This window comes from Pteropus alecto, unplaced genomic scaffold, assembly GCF_000325575.1.
Source record: "Pteropus alecto unplaced genomic scaffold, ASM32557v1 scaffold312, whole genome shotgun sequence".
NCBI classification, from domain to species: Eukaryota; Metazoa; Chordata; class Mammalia; order Chiroptera; family Pteropodidae; genus Pteropus; species Pteropus alecto.
The window spans coordinates 3,053,261-3,072,130 of NW_006433948.1; the positions used below are offsets into that span (position 1 = coordinate 3,053,261).

At 42.5% G+C, this 18,870-nt stretch overlaps 1 protein-coding gene across 2 annotated transcripts in view; it reads left to right on the forward strand.

The window, feature by feature from the left end:
* Positions 1–18,870, forward strand: part of TAF1 (TATA-box binding protein associated factor 1) — a 58,915-nt gene that overhangs the window by 10,167 nt on the left and 29,878 nt on the right. For both annotated transcript variants that reach the window (XM_006908541.3, XM_006908542.3), the window contains exons 12-28: positions 1–119; positions 571–744; positions 975–1,079; positions 2,652–2,852; positions 2,995–3,136; positions 3,537–3,667; positions 4,349–4,429; positions 8,177–8,326; positions 8,555–8,674; positions 8,948–9,123; positions 9,737–9,915; positions 11,365–11,578; positions 12,001–12,166; positions 13,276–13,487; positions 15,918–16,026; positions 16,324–16,422; positions 16,708–16,885. The exon at positions 1–119 is cut by the window's left edge and continues 2 nt beyond it. In XM_006908541.3, the coding sequence (XP_006908603.1) occupies positions 1–119; positions 571–744; positions 975–1,079; positions 2,652–2,852; positions 2,995–3,136; positions 3,537–3,667; positions 4,349–4,429; positions 8,177–8,326; positions 8,555–8,674; positions 8,948–9,123; positions 9,737–9,915; positions 11,365–11,578; positions 12,001–12,166; positions 13,276–13,487; positions 15,918–16,026; positions 16,324–16,422; positions 16,708–16,885 (2,556 nt within the window). The remainder of the gene's footprint in view (positions 120–570; positions 745–974; positions 1,080–2,651; positions 2,853–2,994; positions 3,137–3,536; positions 3,668–4,348; positions 4,430–8,176; positions 8,327–8,554; positions 8,675–8,947; positions 9,124–9,736; positions 9,916–11,364; positions 11,579–12,000; positions 12,167–13,275; positions 13,488–15,917; positions 16,027–16,323; positions 16,423–16,707; positions 16,886–18,870) is intronic.

The following is an 18,870-nucleotide window of genomic DNA, read 5'->3' on the forward strand; positions in this document are numbered from 1 at the left end:
CCATCAAACTGCGGCAGTTCCATCGCCCGCCTCTGAAGAAGTACTCCTTCGGGGCACTGTCTCAGCCAGGTCCCCACTCAGTCCAGCCCTTGCTGAAGCACATCAAAAAGAAGGCTAAGGTACGCTCGAACCCTGGTTAGAAAAAACAGCCATAGAAGACTTTAAAGTATACGTTGGGGAAACGGACTGGATGTTAGACGACATTAGGGAATTAGTGTTTTATTTTCTCCGATGCGATAGAATAGTGTCATTTAGGAGAATGTCTTTATTCTTAGGAGATGCACGTGGAAATATCGAAGCTGTAAAGTGTGCATCATGATAACTGCAACTTTCCAAAATGGTTCAGAATCTCTAGAGAGAGTTATAGGTAAAACAAAAAGGGCAAGAATGTAAACAGTCATAGTATCTAGGACATGGGATGATGTTTATATGTTTGAAAACTTTTGCAATGAAATTGAAAAAAGGCAAGGTGAAATTGTTTTCGGTGTCATCGTCTCAGAGTGAACAGCATCAATGTGTGAAGTTATTGTCCTTTCAGGAGCTGGATTGTATTCTTTTTGTTCTGGGCAGATGAGAGAACAAGAGAGGCAAGCTTCAGGTGGCGGAGAGATGTTTTTCATGCGCACTCCTCAGGACCTCACAGGCAAAGATGGAGATCTTATTCTAGCAGAATATAGTGAGGAAAATGGACCGTTAATGATGCAAGTTGGCATGGCAACCAAGATAAAAAACTACTATAAGCGGGTGAGTCTCTGTTCAGAAAATCTTTATTAACGTAGCTGTAGTTAGATATCCAGTGATAACTTATGAACACGTATTTTGTCTTTTTTACGCTGTAAATTTTTTGGGAGAAAGGAAGGGTATCTCTTTTTTGCAGTTAGTATATGTTTGTAAAATGCCATGCTCGTGGAATATTTTGTGCAGGTTTATTGATTAAGTTCTGTGATAGTAACGGGATCTGCTGTTCCCTATAGAAACCCGGAAAAGATCCCGGAGCCCCCGACTGTAAATACGGAGAAACCGTGTACTGCCATACATCTCCTTTCCTGGGCTCTCTCCATCCTGGCCAGTTGCTGCAGGTGAGGGATTCTTTCCTGTTACAACTTTTCCTAGGGTAGTTGACAGGTGAGGAGCCAGTCAGCGTAGAAAGAACCGATTCTAGGTGATTGGATACTATCCGTGCGTCAAATATGGGGGAGAGCGGGACAATCTAGGAGTTTCTTTGATCTTTTTATTAAAACTGGCTCTTCGTTGTTTTATTCATAAATGAAATTTAAAATAGACCGTATGCTTGGAACTAAGAAGAAAGTAAAATCTTTAGAAAAGTAAACACGTGAACTAGATATTTAAAAAGTAGCTTTTTGAAAATACACACTGGTAAGAAGTCCAGAAACACCTGGGTGGAATAGGAAAGTCAACCTGGGATTGATATTTTACTACAGTTAATTTTAATTTGTATGTGTAAAATTGGTATGTTTTGATTACATTAATTGCGGTCATGTTGAGTATTGAGCCACACCTGAACCGTACGGTCTCCAGCCAGAGTGAAGGTGTTCCCCCCGCTCCTTTGTTCTGGTGGGTGTAGAGAGGCCCTCTGGTAGCCTGGCTTTTACAGATTTTGTCAAGGGGCAGCTTAGAGGCCCTCAGTGATGTGAGGACATCTTTAGCACTTCCTGCCTTTTCTCCTGCACTTGATTTTTTTCTTAGCAATCTTAACTGCTCTCCCTACTCTTGTACCAAGTTTATGCTCGTGTTACTGTTGCTCATTTTCCTAAAGCATCTGCAAAGCCTTTTCTTCTTCATCCTTTACGTCTATCGTCCATTTCCCGTCACATTTTGAGTATTGTTTTTATGCTGTTCTGACATTCTCCCTCCCCCTGTAACTTCCTTTTGAGATTTTCTACCAGTCCATCCCCTTTTGTGGCTACTTCTGTCGTCTGTTGAAGATCCTTTTTATCTTCTGTAGTTTTTATTCTTTCTGCATTTCATATTTAGATTTTCCATACCCGCATATTGATGATCCTCCTCCTGTCCACTTTTCTGATTTTCTGAGAATTCTTTCCTTAGAGTCACAGGCTTCTTGAGACAGTTGATCCCTGTCTGGCTGCTGCTTAATTTAAACAAGCTCAGATGTTTCAGTCCTGCATATTTAGTCTTCTCTAGCCCACTTTCTACTTTTTGTGGTCTTTAATTTATTTAACGGATGCTTTGATCTCATCTGCATCATGTTAGAGTCTGTGCTGGGGGCTAGGATAGCTAGTATAGAACTCGTTAGTTTTTCAAGTAATTTTATCACATCCATAGCAATCCTGTGAGGTACAGGCATTTTAAGTGTCTGTTTTGTAGCTGAGGAAAATTAAGCTCAGAGATATCTGATCTTAGACAGTGAATAGCAGCAGAGCAGCCAGTGTCATTTGAATCCAAATCGTTACGCTTCCCCACTACTGACGCTTAAAGATAGCCGGTGGGTAAGAAGTTACCTGTCTGATCCCGTTGCGTAGTCCACATTACAGTTTGTTTATATTGCTGGGTGGATCTGAGATGGTGGAATGCAGACGGAGAGCACATCAGCTCGATTTTCCTTTAGCATTAGTCAACTCAATGTCCTAGGGCTTCTCTGTATGTAAATTCTCTGTTTTCACTTTTGCTAGGCATTTGAGAACAATCTTTTTCGTGCTCCAATTTATCTTCATAAAATGCCAGAAACTGATTTTCTTATTATTCGGACAAGACAAGGTTACTATATTCGGGAATTGGTGGATATCTTTGTGGTTGGCCAGCAGTGCCCCTTGTTCGAAGTTCCTGGGCCCAACTCCAAAAGGGCCAATACGCATATTCGAGACTTTCTCCAGGTAAGAATGAGAGGCAGAGAGGGGATCGGGGTGCACATGACAGGGTATGTATATGTGGGGGCACATTAGGAAAAGTGGAAGGGGCCCTGCTGAGGACTTTCATCGTTTCCTCTGCTACATAAGCATTTGGTTTGTCGGGCAGGTTTTTATTTATCGTCTCTTCTGGAAGAGTTTAGATCGGCCACGGCGGATTCGAATGGAAGATATAAAAAAAGCTTTTCCTTCCCATTCAGAAAGCAGCATCCGGAAGAGGCTGAAGCTCTGCGCTGACTTCAAACGCACAGGTCATCCGTTGTGGCGGATTATTTGTTCTCTCTGCCTCTTTCCAAGATAGGGATTACAGCTTTCAGTTAAAGGATAAGCATACAGTTCATAAATTGGAAGTAGAAATTGGTAGTCATCAAAAAGAGGAGAGGTGTAGTAAGTCATCTACATAGGAAAGCTCTGATGGCTTTTTGATTTTCGCCTGCCAGGAAATGCAACGTGGTCGTTGGAGATCTTAGATGAAATGTAGAAAACCCAGCAGCATAGCTTTTCTTGGCCAGTCAGGCTAACTGTGTCTAGGCCTGCTGCTGCCTTCTAGAACAATGCCTGGTTCAGTCTTGGTTTGCTATCCATGTTGCTGTCAATAACAGGGCCTTTGGAATTCAGCAGAGTCTCATTCTCTCTCTCTATCTTTTCTAGGGATGGACTCAAATTGGTGGGTGCTGAAATCGGATTTCCGCTTACCCACCGAAGAAGAGATCAGAGCTATGGTGTCTCCGGAGCAGTGCTGTGCTTATTACAGCATGATAGCTGCGGAGCAGCGACTGAAGGTAAACGCCTTTTTCTGCAGCACAGCCTGTGCCTGTGGGTGTTTTCACAGAGACGAGGATGAGGACGGCGCTCACTGGTGTAGAAATGATGGTTACTAGGCTATTACCAGTTATTTCAAAATTCTAACTGAGGTACTCTGTGTACATTGGTGCTGGGGGAAACGACTGTAAATGTCAGTGGGAGGGCTTAATGAGGGACTTAGGGCACATTGTTTTTGCCTTGAAAAGGGTGGCTCATCCGTTTGGGTAGGCCCTGTTCTTTACAAGATAGGTGTGTAAGCAGGGAAAGTATTTCTCAGTTTCTCTCCACAACCTTCCTGGTGGCCAGAGATGATGATGGTGCTCCACACGTGGCTCAGAGAAGCCCAGTGTCGTCCTCTGGCTAAGATTGGAATGATCTAGCTAGGGTGGGGTAGTATGACTCTGTCCCACTGACTTAATGAGCATTGCCATTTAGCTTCCTAAGGGCCATGTATCAGCTGGTAAGTCCCTTGCACTGTGGTGCTACATCTTCCGGCAGCCTAAGGATGTAGAGTGGTGACAGATACAGCGAAGACTGTACAGAATCCATTCCGTATGCACAATGTGCTTTTGTATTCTGTACTTGGTGTTCATTGAAACTCGTGCTTTGTGTTTTCCAATTTATCCATTGATTTACGGATGATTTTTGTCCTCTTCCAGGATGCCGGCTATGGTGAAAAGTCCTTTTTCGCTCCAGAAGAAGAAAATGAGGAAGATTTCCAGATGAAGATAGATGATGAAGTAAGGCTTTACACTAATTTTTGTTAGTACACCTCATTTATCCTTTAAAAAAAACAGCTTTATTGAAACATTGATGCAGAATAAACAGCACATACTTAAAATGTACTGTTCGGTATGTCTTGGGGTATGTTTGTACCTGTGAAATCTTGAGTGTATCTGTCACTCCCAGAAGTTCCTCAGTGCCCCGTTGAAATCCCTGTCTTCTCTCCACTTTGCTTCTTCCCTGACAACCACTGATCTGCTTTCTGTCACTGTAGATTAGTTTGCATTTTCTAGAATCTTGGATTAATGGAATCGTACAGTATGTATTCTTTTAAAACTGTGGGAATATATACATAACATAAAATTTACCATCTTAATCTCTAAGTGTACAGTTCAGTAGTGTTAATACATTCATATTGTTGTGCGACCAGTGTCCAGAACTCATCATCTTGTTAAACTGAAACTTCAGTAACCAATAAACACCACTTCCCTAGCTGTCCCACCCCAACCCCTGGCAATCACCGTTCTACTTTCTGTCTCTGTGAATTTGACTACTCTAGGTACTTCACCTAAGTGCAATCACACATCTTTGTTTTGACGTGACCAGTTTATTTCTTGTAGCGTAATATTCTCAAGATTCATCTGTCATATTGTGCGTCACAATTTTCCTTCCTTCTTAATGCTAAATAATACTCCATTGTATGTATAGACCACATTTTGCTTATTTATTCATCCACTGTTGGACATTTGGGTTGTTTCCACGTCTTAGCTGTTGTGAATAGTGCTGCTGTGAATATGGGTGTGCAGCTACCTATCCGTTCAAGACCCTGCTTTCAGTTCTTTTGCATATATATCCAGAGGTGGGATTGCTGGATCATGTGATATTTCTTTTTTAGGTTTTCGAGGAACATCCATACTGTTTTCCAAAGCAGCTGCACCATTTTACATTTCTATCAATGGTGTTTAAGAGCTTAAATTATTTCACACCCTTGCCAACATTTGTTATTTATTGTTTTTTTTTTTTTGATAGTAGCCATCCTAAGGGGTGTGAGGTAGTATCTCATTGGATTTCGATTTGCATTTCCCTTCATAATTAATGATTTTGAGCATCTTCTCATGTGCTTATTGGCCATTTGTATGTCTTGTGAGAAATGTCTATTCAAGTCCTTTGCCCATTTTTGAATAGGGTTATTTTTTGTTGTTGAGTTGTAGGAGTTCTTTACATATTCTGGATATTAATCTCATTAGATGTATGACATACAGATATTTTTTCCCATTCCATAGGTTGCCTTTTCACTCTGTTGTGTCCTTTGATGAAGAAACATTTTTAATTTTGACGTAGTACAGTTTATCTAATTTCCTTTTTGTGTCTTGTGCTTTTGATTCCATACCAAGATATCGTTGCCAGTGTCATGAAGCTTTCTCCCTGTGTTTTTCTTTTAAGAGTTTTATATTTTTAGTTCTTATGTCTAGGTCTTTGATCCATTTTGAGTTAATCGTTTATATGTGGTATAAGGTGAAGGTTCAACCTCGTTCATATTGCGTGTGGATATTCTGTTTCCCAGTACCACTTGTTGAAAGTATACTTGTCTTTAAATCTGCATTCATCCAGGCTATTATGTATATTGATAGATTGCTACTCTTTATTGCTACATTATATTCCATAGTATGAATGTATCACAGTTTAAATAACTAGTAAACCACTGAAAGACATTTTGATTGTTGCCAGTTCTTGGCTATTATGAATAAAACTACTATGAATATTCATGTATACATCTTCGTTTGGACAGATGTTTCCTTTTTTCTTGTATAAATACCTAAAAGTGGAATTGCTGCATCATACGGTGATTCTGTTTAACCTTCGGAAGAACTGCCCGGCTATATTCCACAGCGGCTGCACTGTTTTGTATTCCTCCCGGCAGTGTATGAGAGTGGCAGTTTCTCTGCATCCTTGTCAATACATATTTTCTGTTTTTGTTTATGGCCCTCCTAGTGGGCATGAAGTGATCTTATTGTGGTTTAATTTGCATTTCCCTGATGACTAAGAGTGTTGAGCTTCTTTTCATGCACTTATTTATCATTCAGCTATCTTCTTTGATCTAGTGTTTGTTCATCTCTTTTGCCTATTTTTATTTTTAATTAGTTGCTTCTTTTCTTATTGAACTTTGAGAGTTTTTTAGGTATTCCAGGTTGAGTCCTTTATCAGATGCGTGATTTGCAAAGATTTTCTCCCAGTCAGTGGCTTGTTTTTTAGTTGTCTTAACAGTCTTTTGAAGAGCAGAAGTCCAACTTGTCAGTCCTCTCTGTTGCTCGTGGTTTGGTGTTGTATCGAAGAAATTTTTATCTAATTCAAGGTCACAAAGATTTTCTCATGTTTCTTTCTAAAAGTTTTATTGTTTTTAGACCTTATATTTAGATCCATTTTGAGTTAATTTTTGTATAGGGCGCGTGGTATAGATTAAGGTTCATTTTTTGCATGTGAGTAATGTCCAATTATTCTAGTACTATTTGTTAAAAAGTTGAATGATCTTACACTCTCTTGTCCAGAGACATCTTTTGGGTCCTTATTTCTTTAAAGTACAAGTCCTTACCATGATTTGCAAGGATCTTGGGTCTTGCGTCTGCCTCTAATCTCTCATCTGTCATTGCCCATCTTGTACTCTAGGCTCCAAACATATTTAAGTCCATTCAGTTCCCGACATTTATTTTCGTTGCCTTCCAGGACTTTGTAACTGCTGTCATTCCCTCTGCCTAGAATATTTTCTGTTCACTCTTGTACTGTCAACTTTCACTTACAAGCTATACTCTCTTGGAAGGTTTCCCTGACTCTTGCCCTCACTCACACCCTTCACTCAGATTGGATCATCATCTTTTATATAAAAATCACATTTTTTTTTTTTACTTTCCTATCATAGCACTGATCGTGTACTGTTGAATTTGGTTGATTGGTTGTCTCTTCCTTACTAACAAGAGGTCCGTGAGAAAGTAGTGCTCGCGTATGGTAGATGGTCGAATGAATAAATTTATGAGTGAGTGGTTGTAAATGAGGTCAGACAGCAGGAACAGAAGCATTGTTGTTCTTTTGAGACTGGAGTGAAAAATGAATGTCTTAAGAATTTTAGAAATTAATAGTTCTGTTAAATGGCCTTCAAGACTAAATCTTGAATAGAGAACTGGCCACTTTCTAGCTAATCATTTATAATCTGGACTGGTCTTTGTGGATGAGCACATTCTCTTTGTCTTAATTCCCTGGTTATTTTGTGGGGTTAGTAAATACTATTTAGGGTCCTAGGAGAGGACAGGCTTTGACCAGTGACACATGGTCTTTGGTTTGGTGCTGCTGGGGATGGGGCCAGTGTTTGTAAAGCATGAGACTGTATAGGTCATTCTAGAGAGGCCATTTGAGCAATTGGACACGCAAATGCAGTCATCGATCTAACTCGCCTCTGAGCATTGGGAGGAGGCAACATGGTCTTGGAGGACTCTCAGTTAAGCTCAAGGGAAAATGGGCTGAAGGGTCCCACGGTTCCGCATAGTCCTTGCACTGTCTGAGATCTTGCCTTCTATTCAATAACATGGTGTAAGTACCATGGGAAAGAAGAACAGCAAGCTAAGTACTGGGTAACTTAATGTAACTATTAATTTTTGTGGACAGTTTACGAAAGCATCAGATTGTATATTATTGTAATTACTCCAGCCTTGTAAGTATGGCTGGACATACAGTGAACTTTCCCTCAGCTCTTAGGATCTTTTTTTATACCTCAGGTTCGCACTGCTCCTTGGAACACCACAAGGGCCTTCATTGCTGCCATGAAGGGCAAGTGTCTCCTGGAGGTGACTGGGGTGGCAGATCCCACGGGCTGTGGTGAAGGATTCTCCTATGTGAAGATTCCAAACAAACCAACACAGCAAAAGGTAAGACTGTCTGAATTCCCAGAAGCTGGAAATTAAGGGACGCAGAAATGGAGGTTGAAGTGGTGAATGGGGTGGAGGCTCTGGAAAGCAGTTATGGTCGCGATCGTCTAGTGGTTAGTACTCTGCGTTGTGGAGAGCAGTTAAGCTGCCATGATGAACTTAGATGCCTACTAGAAGGAATTAAGCTTAGTGGGTTTCTTAACCTGTTTTGTTCTGGTTTTGAGGTAGGATGATAAAGAGCCTCAGCCTGTGAAGAAGACAGTGACAGGAACAGATGCAGACCTCCGTCGCCTGTCCCTGAAAAATGCCAAGCAACTGCTACGTAAATTTGGTGTGCCAGAGGAAGAGGTGGGTGTGGAACAGGAAAACTTTGAGGCTTTTAGGGGCTTTGTATGAAGAAGGAAAAGCCAGGAAGCAGGTAGAAGGAACTGCCTGAAGAGTTTTGTGGTGTGGGTTGAACTCAACTGGATCTTGGATACTTTTTTGGGAGTTAACTTTCCCAAAGCTTTCTGTTTAACTTTTGGGTAAATTTTTTTTTTGTCTGTTCCTCTAACCGTGTGCCTTGGTTCTTTGAGATCCCTTAATGATCTGTGTATGCATGTGTGTCAAACCCTCTTGTAGATTAAAAAGTTGTCCCGCTGGGAAGTGATCGATGTGGTACGTACAATGTCAACAGAGCAGGCCCGCTCTGGAGAGGGGCCCATGAGTAAATTTGCCCGTGGATCGAGGTTTTCTGTGGCTGAGCATCAAGAGCGTTACAAAGAGGAATGCCAGCGCATCTTTGACCTACAGAACAAGTACGTTGTTTCAGAGCTGCAGAAAATCCAAGCCGGAAATGGGGGTGGGGTCCCAGACACTGTTTCCTAATGACTGGGAGGTCACCTCAAAACGATTAGCTGGTCAGGTGTCTAAGATCATTTCAGGGTGGGATCTGTGCATGACACTGCTAGAGAACCTCCTGCCTTCAGAGCAGCTTGACAAAGGTTTCGACTGTCAAGAGGCACTCGATTTGAGCTTTGGTCCTATGACCACTTTTGTGGTCTCCTTGGGCTTGGCAGCCGTCGCAGTGGTGATCGGGGACAGGTAGTGTTTTTTTTTCCTGAAGGCTTAACTGGTGAGAGGATGATAATACCCTATTAAAAGTGAGCAGTGTGCTGATTTGTTTCTCAGGCTTTCTCCAGGAATTCTGAATGTGAAATGCTGTGCGAACTTGCCTTGTTGATTGACTGTCTAGGAACGCTTTGTAAAGCTTTTCTGTGAAGGACCACATGTCTTAGTGGATTTCGAGTATTCCTTTTTAAGGTCGATTTGCCAAGTTGCTACTCTTGCCTACTGAAACCGTATTTTTTCAACTCTTTCTACACTACAATGTTTTTCCTCATGTAAGTTAACGTTTTTTTCTCCTTTTAGGGTTTTGTCATCAACTGAAGTCTTATCCACTGACACAGACAGCAGCTCAGCCGAAGACAGTGACTTTGAAGAAATGGGAAAGAACATCGAGAACATGTTGCAGAATAAAAAAACCAGCTCTCAGCTTTCACGTGAACGGGAGGAGCAGGAGCGGAAGGAACTACAGCGGATGCTACTGGGTGAGGGTAGTGGCTTCACAGACAGACAGGCAAAAAAGAGGAGGATCGAAAATGTGTAAATAACTTGACACTAATAACCGAGGCAAATCTGGAGGCAGAAGAAGTAGGGGATGAGTGTAGAAAAGCCTGTAGATGAGGGAGAGATTCCTGAAAACTGGACTCTAGGTTTGTCTGGGCACAAATTGAAGAGATGCTGCACATCTGCTACTGCCTCTGTCTGTGTCAGGCCTGGCCAAGCCAGGGGTCTCAGTACTGTATGTCAAGTGAGCTTTCTGGGCGTTCATCCTAGAGGCTGAGAGTGTTTAATACAGAATCTGTGGGTAAATTTGAGGGCGGTTCTTGAACCCTCTGAAATCACATGTAAAATTCTGTGCAAATGTGCCTTTTCTGAGGAGAAGATCCATGCTTTCAGAAGATTCTCAAAGAGGTCTTAGACCCTAAAAAGTTTAAAATAAGCAACCAAAAATGGCAGAAGTGGAGGGTGGGGGTGCTAAAGGCCTGAACTGGTTTGGGGCACGGACATTGGGAATGAAAAGAGGAGAGAAACCAAGGTGACCTTAAGGTTTCACCTCGGGGCTCGCCCGAAGGGCGCGGTACCTACCGCTGGTTCAAGTAGTACCTTTCAAAGTGAGAAGCAGGTGTCAGAAGGGAAGGCGCAGCGTGCGGGGTGGAGGTCCCCGGCCCCTTCCCGGGACGGTGTCCAGCAGGCAGTGGAAAGCTTGGATGTAGATACTGAGAGGGAGGATAAAGGCTGAAGCTGAAGGTTTAAATGACTATTCTCACTCATAATAGTCTTTCCTTTGTTTCTTTCTCTCTGTAAAAACTTTGTATAATTCTGTTGTTTTGACTACTTTGTAAACATGTGATAAAGCCTTTTCACCAGTGTGGTCCTGGACCAGCAGTATCTACATCTCGTGGGCGTTTGTTAGAAATGCAGAATCTCAGGCCTCACCCTAAAGCTGCTGCATTAGAATCTGTATTTTAATGAGATCCTCAGGTGATTCCTATTGATTCATATTAAAGTTTGAGAAGCATACTCTAGGCCTTAAGACTCTGGACTTGTTTCTGCGGTGCCATTTCCCCCCCTGGGTGCTTGGGTGCTTTTCTTTAATGTGCTCATCAACCGCTTCCTGCTTGGGTTTCCCTCTTGCACTGCGTGTGGCTCCGAGGAATCAACACAGCTACTGCTCTTCTGTCCCCTGTAACAAACATAGTTCTTTGAGATCCTCTCAGAACTTTTGGCACTGAGAAAAGTGGGAACATTGGCAGTGGTAAGATGGAACCAGGAAAGGACAAATCAGTATATTTGGGGGCCGGTGGGGATGTCAATGCTTTCTGTAGAACCATAGTTTCGTGTGCATGTTGAGCTTCGAGGCCTCCACGCAACCCCAAGAAAATGGCCATTTGGGTGGTAGGGGGAATGTGTGGAAATCTTTTTCTGCCTTGCAGCAGCAGGCTCAGCAGCAGCAGGAAACAATCACAGAGATGATGACACAGCTTCTGTGACTAGTCTTAACTCTTCTGCCACTGGCCGTTGTCTCAAGATTTATCGCACATTTCGAGATGAAGAGGGGAAGGAGTATGTTCGCTGTGAGACGGTCCGGAAGCCCGCGGTCATAGATGCCTACGTGCGCATCCGGACCACGAAGGACGAGGAGTTCATGTGAGTTTGGCTCGCCGCTTTCCACCGTGATGAGAGCGTCAGGATCCTGCAGTCGTTCCCGGAAGTCTGTTAGTCGAGAACCATCTTGCCTTTTAGAGCTTTGGGTTTCACCAGAGTCAGATCCCAGGGGGAATTCCGAATTGCTGCGGGACAAAGGCGTATTTTCGGTTCCGCCTGGGTCCTTTGCATTTTGCTTGGTTGGTTAGCTGCTTGGCAAGAACCTCGGAGATGATGCTCATCCCGAGACAGGTGGCACTGCAGATGGAAGGCTCGTGGGCGGGGCGGGGGGACGGGTCTGCCAGGTAGCCCCTGTCGTTTCAGCGTGGACGGAGGTCTTTAGTTCAGAGCCGTGTAGCGGTGTCGACAGTCTTCTCGGTTCGCGTTTGCTCATGGTCCTGTGATTTGTTTCCCCCGTTATTCAGCCGAAAATTTGCCCTTTTTGACGAACAGCATCGAGAAGAGATGCGAAAAGAGCGGCGGAGGATTCAAGAGCAGCTGAGGCGGCTTAAGCGGAACCAGGAAAAGGAGAAGCTTAAGGGTCCTCCTGAGAAGAAGCCCAAAAAAATGAAGGAGCGTCCTGACCTCAAAGTAAGTCTAGGGTGGCACGGCCGTCGCCGACGAAGAGGAAGAAAACACCCTCCCCCATCGCTTCCTAGGAATGAGGGCGGTATCCCGAAAAGCTGGTTCGAAGTGACAGGGCTACTTGGCTGTTCTCAGCACTAGTACGACCGGTATCGACAACATCAGACCTAATCTGGGTCCACTGGGTGTCATTTCCTACTCGATCCATCGGAAATATTTTCTAGGAGTCGAGCTAGGCTTGGTGGTTTCTACGTGTACGTTTATGTGCGTGTGTACATACATATGTACATACACATCTTGTTTTTAAATTGTATGTATGAAAAGCAAGAGAAACAAACATAAAATACAGGTTGCTTTGCACAACTTAGGTAGGATTCCAGATATTACTATGCAGTGTAGCTGTAATGTGCACTGTAAAGTGAAGCGGCTGTGGTGCAGTGGGAAGAGCCGTGGACTTGCAAATGGAAGATCGGGACTCAGGTCTGCTTTGCCAGTTAATAGCTCTCTGCTCTTAACCTCTCTCAACCTGTTTTCTATAAAGTGATACCTGTCTCAGTGTGGTCGTAGGAAGGAATAGAATGCATGGGAAGGCCGTTACAAACAATAAAATTCTCGAGCGTAGACTGCTGTTAACACGTACTGAGGTCCTTCAAGTATTTTAATGTTCCTTTCTCGTGTGTGACGTTACAGAAATAGGATACAGTATTGACCCTATTTTACAGATGAAACGGGTCAGTTGCGAAACTAAGATGGAGACTTGTTATTACCGAGCCTTTTCCCAGGGGCTAGGAACATGCCCACGCTGGCTGCCAGTGCTGGCCAGCAGCCTCTCTCCTGCACACGTAGCATTGTCACAGTTTACTACTTTAATCGGGGGTGGAAAGCCTCCCTGCTTTCTTTCTTTCTTGATTTTAAGGAAACGTTCGTTGTCTCTGGATTTGTTTAAATGTCGTTTCCGTATGTGCACTTTTGTCCAGTGGCTTCTTGTTGACAGCTGTATTTAGAACAAAAGTTCTGAGCCTGTCTTTGCTTCTCTCTTGCCTCGTATGTATGTGTTAGAGCTAACGTCATGCAGCGTGCTTACCTCTGACATACTGATACTTTTCCTTTTGCAGCTGAAATGTGGGGCTTGTGGTGCCATCGGACACATGAGGACAAACAAATTCTGCCCCCTCTATTACCAAACGAATGCTCCGCCTTCTAATCCTGTCGCCATGACAGAGGAGCAGGAGGAGGAGTTGGAAAAGACAGTCATTCATAATGATAATGAAGAACTGATCAAGGTCGAAGGGACCAAGATTGTCTTGGGGAAGCAGCTCATTGAGAGGTAAGGGACAGTTACTGGATTTTCCTCAGTAATTGTTGGCAGCAGTGAAAATGAGACTCTCTTGTCATAAAGCACTCATCGTGCTCCACCACTTGCCCTTGGGCATGCTACCTACCTTTCCTAGGGGTCAGTTTCCTTTACAAAATAAGACCACCCTCACCGGGGTAGTTATGAAGGTGAAAAAAACGGGAGAGGCTGTATGAAGCACAGTAGATGTTCTTCCTGTTCTACTTCCAGACCTTCATAATATCTGTGAGGTCCCTAATTTCACAATGTTCTAATGACCAGAAAGATTAGCGAGACGTAAACTATGCTTATACCTACCTGTCTCTTGCCAAGAGAACTTAATCAAGTGCAGAAGTTTTTAAATGAAAAAAAATTTCCCTTAACTTCATAGTTTGGAAAATGCAAGTGACAGAGAAGTCGAAAGAATAATACAGTGTACTGTTTCTCTAAGTTTAACAACTGTTAACTTTTGTCACATCTGTTTCAGCTTTATAGGTCTAAAAAAACTTCTTTTCCTGACCTGTTTGGAAATAAGTTGCAGGCATCATGATGTTGCACTTAGAAATTCTTTAGCATAAGGACATCAAAACATGATACTGTTACTGTAGGAAAATTGACATTAGTTCAACGGTATCTAACATTCAGCCCTTATTCAAATGTCTAGTTATCCTGATGTCCTGGTGTCGCCTGTTCCCCAATTCAGGATCCAATCCCAGTTTGAACATTAAGTATTTCTGAGTCGCTCTTAATCTAGATCGTCTTCCTCATATCCTTTGTTTTTCGTGACATTGAATTTTTTTGAGAAGTTCAGGCCAATTGTCTCATAAAATATCCCACATTCTTGATTTTATCGGCTGGTTTTCTCATTGATTATATTCGGATTGAATGTCTTTGGCAAGATTACTTACATAGGTGATACTATGTACGTTAACACACCGCATCAGGAAGCACATAATGTCAGGTTTTCTTACTGTTTTAATCATCTTGTTAAAGTGCCAGTCCCCAGATTCTTCTATATTAAAGGTATTTTTTCTCCTTTGTAATTAACATGTGGGCGAATGTCATGTTCCCTGATAGTCATTCCGTCAGTAGTTTTAGCATGCAATGATGATCATCGTTTACCTCAGTTACTACATTTGCGGTTGCAAAACAATGGTTTTTCTAATTCTAGCATTCTTTCTACATTAGCTGGCCATTCTGTAAAGAGTTTCCCCTCTCTTTTTGCATACTACTGTGGATTCTGCAATTTCTTTCCTTTGTGAACTTAGTGTAATGTATAATTCATTAGCCTCATTATTAATTTTGATGCCCATATTGTTCCAGATTTGACCCCTTCAGGCCACATCCTATGTCCTTTTGAAGTGGCCCTATAAATCTTTGAGAACTTCTTTCTTGGCTTTCTGGCACAAGGGGTTCCAGGCTCACCTCAAAATTTTCCTGTCCCAGACTAGGATCAGCCATTTCTCTAAAAGAGTCTTGAATCTGTTTCTTGGAGAATAGTATTTAGAAACCAAGATCTGGGCATTAGGTATGTTCATTGCCACTGAGATGTCATTGCTTCTAGGCTGTTAGCGGGCAGAACTAGGAAATAGACATGTATCTTGATGGCAGTACCTCCAGTTCAAGTTATATCTGCAGATTCTTCCTCGTCTTCCCGCGTTTCATATTGGTTTCTTTTCTCTGGTTCCCAATGTCAATATATTTATTCATTTTCTCTGCCCTATGATACGTATAAAATAGTTTGAGAGTTAGAATACCAATTCCCCTACTAACAACTAACCTATAGAGTCAAGGTGCTTTTTCTAGTTTGTTGTCCTTGGACTATATGCCACTGAAGTTGTATGGTCAGGCTATTTTATATTCAAAATAAATTTGAATCGTTTTCGGAGTGTAGTTTTTAATGTGATATTCGGTTATATTTGTTTCAGTTTTTAAGTTTTAGATTCTTTTTCTGTCCTCGTTGATTTATCAGTGTAATAGTCATGTTTTGAAGCACATTAGACAAGGAAAATCTATCTCAGTCCCATACAATGGAAGGGAACGAGGTGGGGATTGAGGGGAACTCAAATTAGTTTTTCTTTTTAAACCAATTTTTAATTTCCTCCTTGTTTCCATTCTGAATAAGTTGTTTCCTCGCCCTTTACCCTTAAGATAAAATGTTGGAGGTAGAAGGATCCTTGAAGTTCTTTTAGCCTAGTTCCCTTAATTTCCAAATAGGAAACTGAGGTGAAGCTGTGGCTTGCCTAGTTCTTTATTACAAGTTTGGAGACCCGATGAGCCCTTAGGATGTGGGCGTCTGGCCTTTGGTTTGGCTTTCTCCTCCTCAGGCTCACACTCAGGTACTTGGACTTTTCCAGTGTAGTTGCTGCTTTTCCGGGGACTAGAAATAGGGACTGCAAACTATGAAAGTGTTATTGATTTCAGTGCAGATGAAGTTCGCAGGAAATCTCTGGTTCTCAAGTTCCCTAAACAGCAACTTCCTCCCAAGAAGAAACGACGAGTTGGAACCACTGTTCACTGTGACTATTTGAATGTGAGTATTTGCCTTGTTTCTGACCAGACAGGGTTCTCATTGATTCCCCCAGCCTTCTGACTCATGGCTCTGACACAGCCATACAGTCTCCCTTTGGCCTTGCCCTGAAAATTATGTGTACTGTTTAGTGCAAGATTTCCCAGAATGTATTTGTCTAGCTAGAAAGTATTGGGTTTTTTTTTCTTTTGTTTTGTTTTCTTTTAATTTTAAAGAGTAGCACTTTACTGAATAAGTTTTGGTCACAGTGAAGTATTTTTTAATGTGTAGAAGTATTCTGATTTCTTTGTTTCTATTTAGAGACCTCATAAGTCTATCCACCGGCGTCGGACAGACCCCATGGTGACATTGTCATCCATCTTGGAGTCTATCATCAATGACATGAGAGATCTTCCAAATGTGAGTTCATTGCATTCCTATCTACAGTAATGATGGCTCCGTTCTGTCTGTGACTTCAGAGAGAGGGCAGTATACTCCTGGGTACCCAGAACTCCTAATTTTTTGGGATGTTTTTTGGGGCTTTTTTTTCCTTTTAAACCATTTAGTAGAGGAAACAGACCTTTTCCATCTAGACAGATTCTTTTGCGAGTCGATGGCCAGGTAGACAGGTAGAGGTGAGTGTTCAGGAATTGGCTCTGACAAGTGTTCTTTGCTTATGGATGGTGCTGGCTCTTGTTTGCGCAGACATACCCTTTCCACACTCCAGTCAATGCGAAGGTTGTAAAGGATTACTACAAAATCATCACTCGACCGATGGACTTACAAACACTCCGTGAAAATGTGCGTAAGCGCCTCTACCCGTCTCGGGAAGAGTTCCGAGAGCATTTGGAGCTCATCGTGAAAAACAGCGCAACCTACAATGGTAAGAATCATCTGTTCTTTGAGTGCGGAGGTCACCTTGCAGATCCTGCTTTATCCCCTACTAGGCTTAAGTTCAGACTAGATGAGACTGACTAAAGGACCTATAATGTATTAGTATATTTTGGGGTCATGGAAGTCAGCTAGTGTACATTTTAGTCATTTAAGATACAGCTGACCCTTGAACATGGGTTTGAACTGCGAGTGTCCGTTTATGTGCAGATTTTTCAGTCGATCCTTGAGGTTCAAAGCCAGGTTGTTCCAGGGTCAGCTGGTGGTTGGGAATCCGAATATGCAGAGGGCCTGCTGCAGTTACGGAGCATCGACTGCATGGGTGGTCAGCGCCCCTAGGCTCTGCATTGGTCAAGGGTCCACTGCATATTGTTTTTTCCCCCACTTTTTACGTATTCTCTGGAGAATTTGGAGTCTTAATCTGTTGATATGAAACAATCACATGCAGAGTCGCTGGAGGGAGACGTGGCCTCGGTAAATAGAAGAGAGAGCCATTTGGTGTGGGCGGAGCCTGTGCAGAGGTGTGCTGTGTGTGAGGCTTCGACTTGGTCTACAGACCTATCATAGAGGTAGAGGTGTTTGTAGAGGTGTTCGTTATATTTTGGTTAAAAAACTGGAAAGGCAGGGAGGAAGAAATCTTTATCTTTAAAGAGGGAAAACAGTACAGCTTCTGCAAGTAGAAGAGAAAGGTTTCCAGCTGTGTCCTTGAGGTCAGATTCATATGTAAATGTAGGGCTTCTGTGTGCAGGTAGAGTATGAGTCATGGCACCTCAGTTTTCTCATCTGAGTACCTAGATGTCAGGACCTTTTGCAAGCAGGCCTGACCCCTTTATCTCTAGTCTCGTCTCCAGTGACTGGCTCTCCTACCTACTATAGACTCCTGCCGCACTCAACAGTACATTGCACGAAATAGCCTCCGCCATTTCTTTATGCCTTTGTACAGTCTTTGCCCTCTGTCTAGAATGCCCTTTCTTCCCTTTCAGTGGTGAATTTCCATTCTTATTTCCAGACCAGCTCATCATCTCTTCATGAAAAGTTATTCAAATTGCCCCAAATACCCATTTTTAAATCTTCTGGGCCCGCTAGCACAATTAAATCAACTGTTATAGCTCTTATTGTGTCATATATAATTATTTATATATCTGATTCTCCCACCACTTTGGGGCCTCCCAGAGACCAAGTCTCACTCATCTTTGTATTCCCATGGCCTAGCAGAGTGCCACACGCATGCAAGAGAAGAATAAATTTGTTAGGCCCAACTGTCATTCAAGCTGCAAGAATAAATATTTAAACAAAAATCATATTGGAAGGGGAATGGGAAGGTAAGGGTCGGACTTAAAAATACAGAGTTTGGGATACCCAGGGTTCATTTGGATGGAGAGATTAGCAAAAAATTAGCAATTTAAAAGTTCTGACTTTCTCAAAGCCTTACATAGATATCCCACAGCAGGGTTAACTAGTCATCGTACGTGACATCCCTCGTGCTCATGTGCCTCATAACGGGAAGTTTGCACCTCTGAACCGCCTTCCTCCAATTCCCCCTCCACCCACCTCTGATGACCACAAACCTGATTTCTTTTTCTATGAGTTTGCCTTTTTTTGTTCTGTTTTTAGGTGCTGCGTATAAGCGAGATCATATAGTATTTGTCTTTATTGTTGAGCATCTTTGCGTGTGCTTAGAATTAATCTTTCTTGAACTTCGGTGTGTTTGGTACTGTTGACCACTTTTTCCTTCTTCGATATTTTCTTCTTCCTTTTCCAGGAGAACTTTATAGGATACCTTCCCTTTTCATCTTCATAACTTACGCTACCATATATCCGCTGATGCCACTATCTCCAGCCTATAATCCATGTTTCCAGGTGCCTGTCACCATGGCCATTTTTCAGCGCCCTACTGGAAGCTGTCTGACTGCCTTACAGATGGACGCTCCTCCCTGTAGCTGGGCAGCCAAGCAGCGTTAGCGGCCTTTGTCTCTC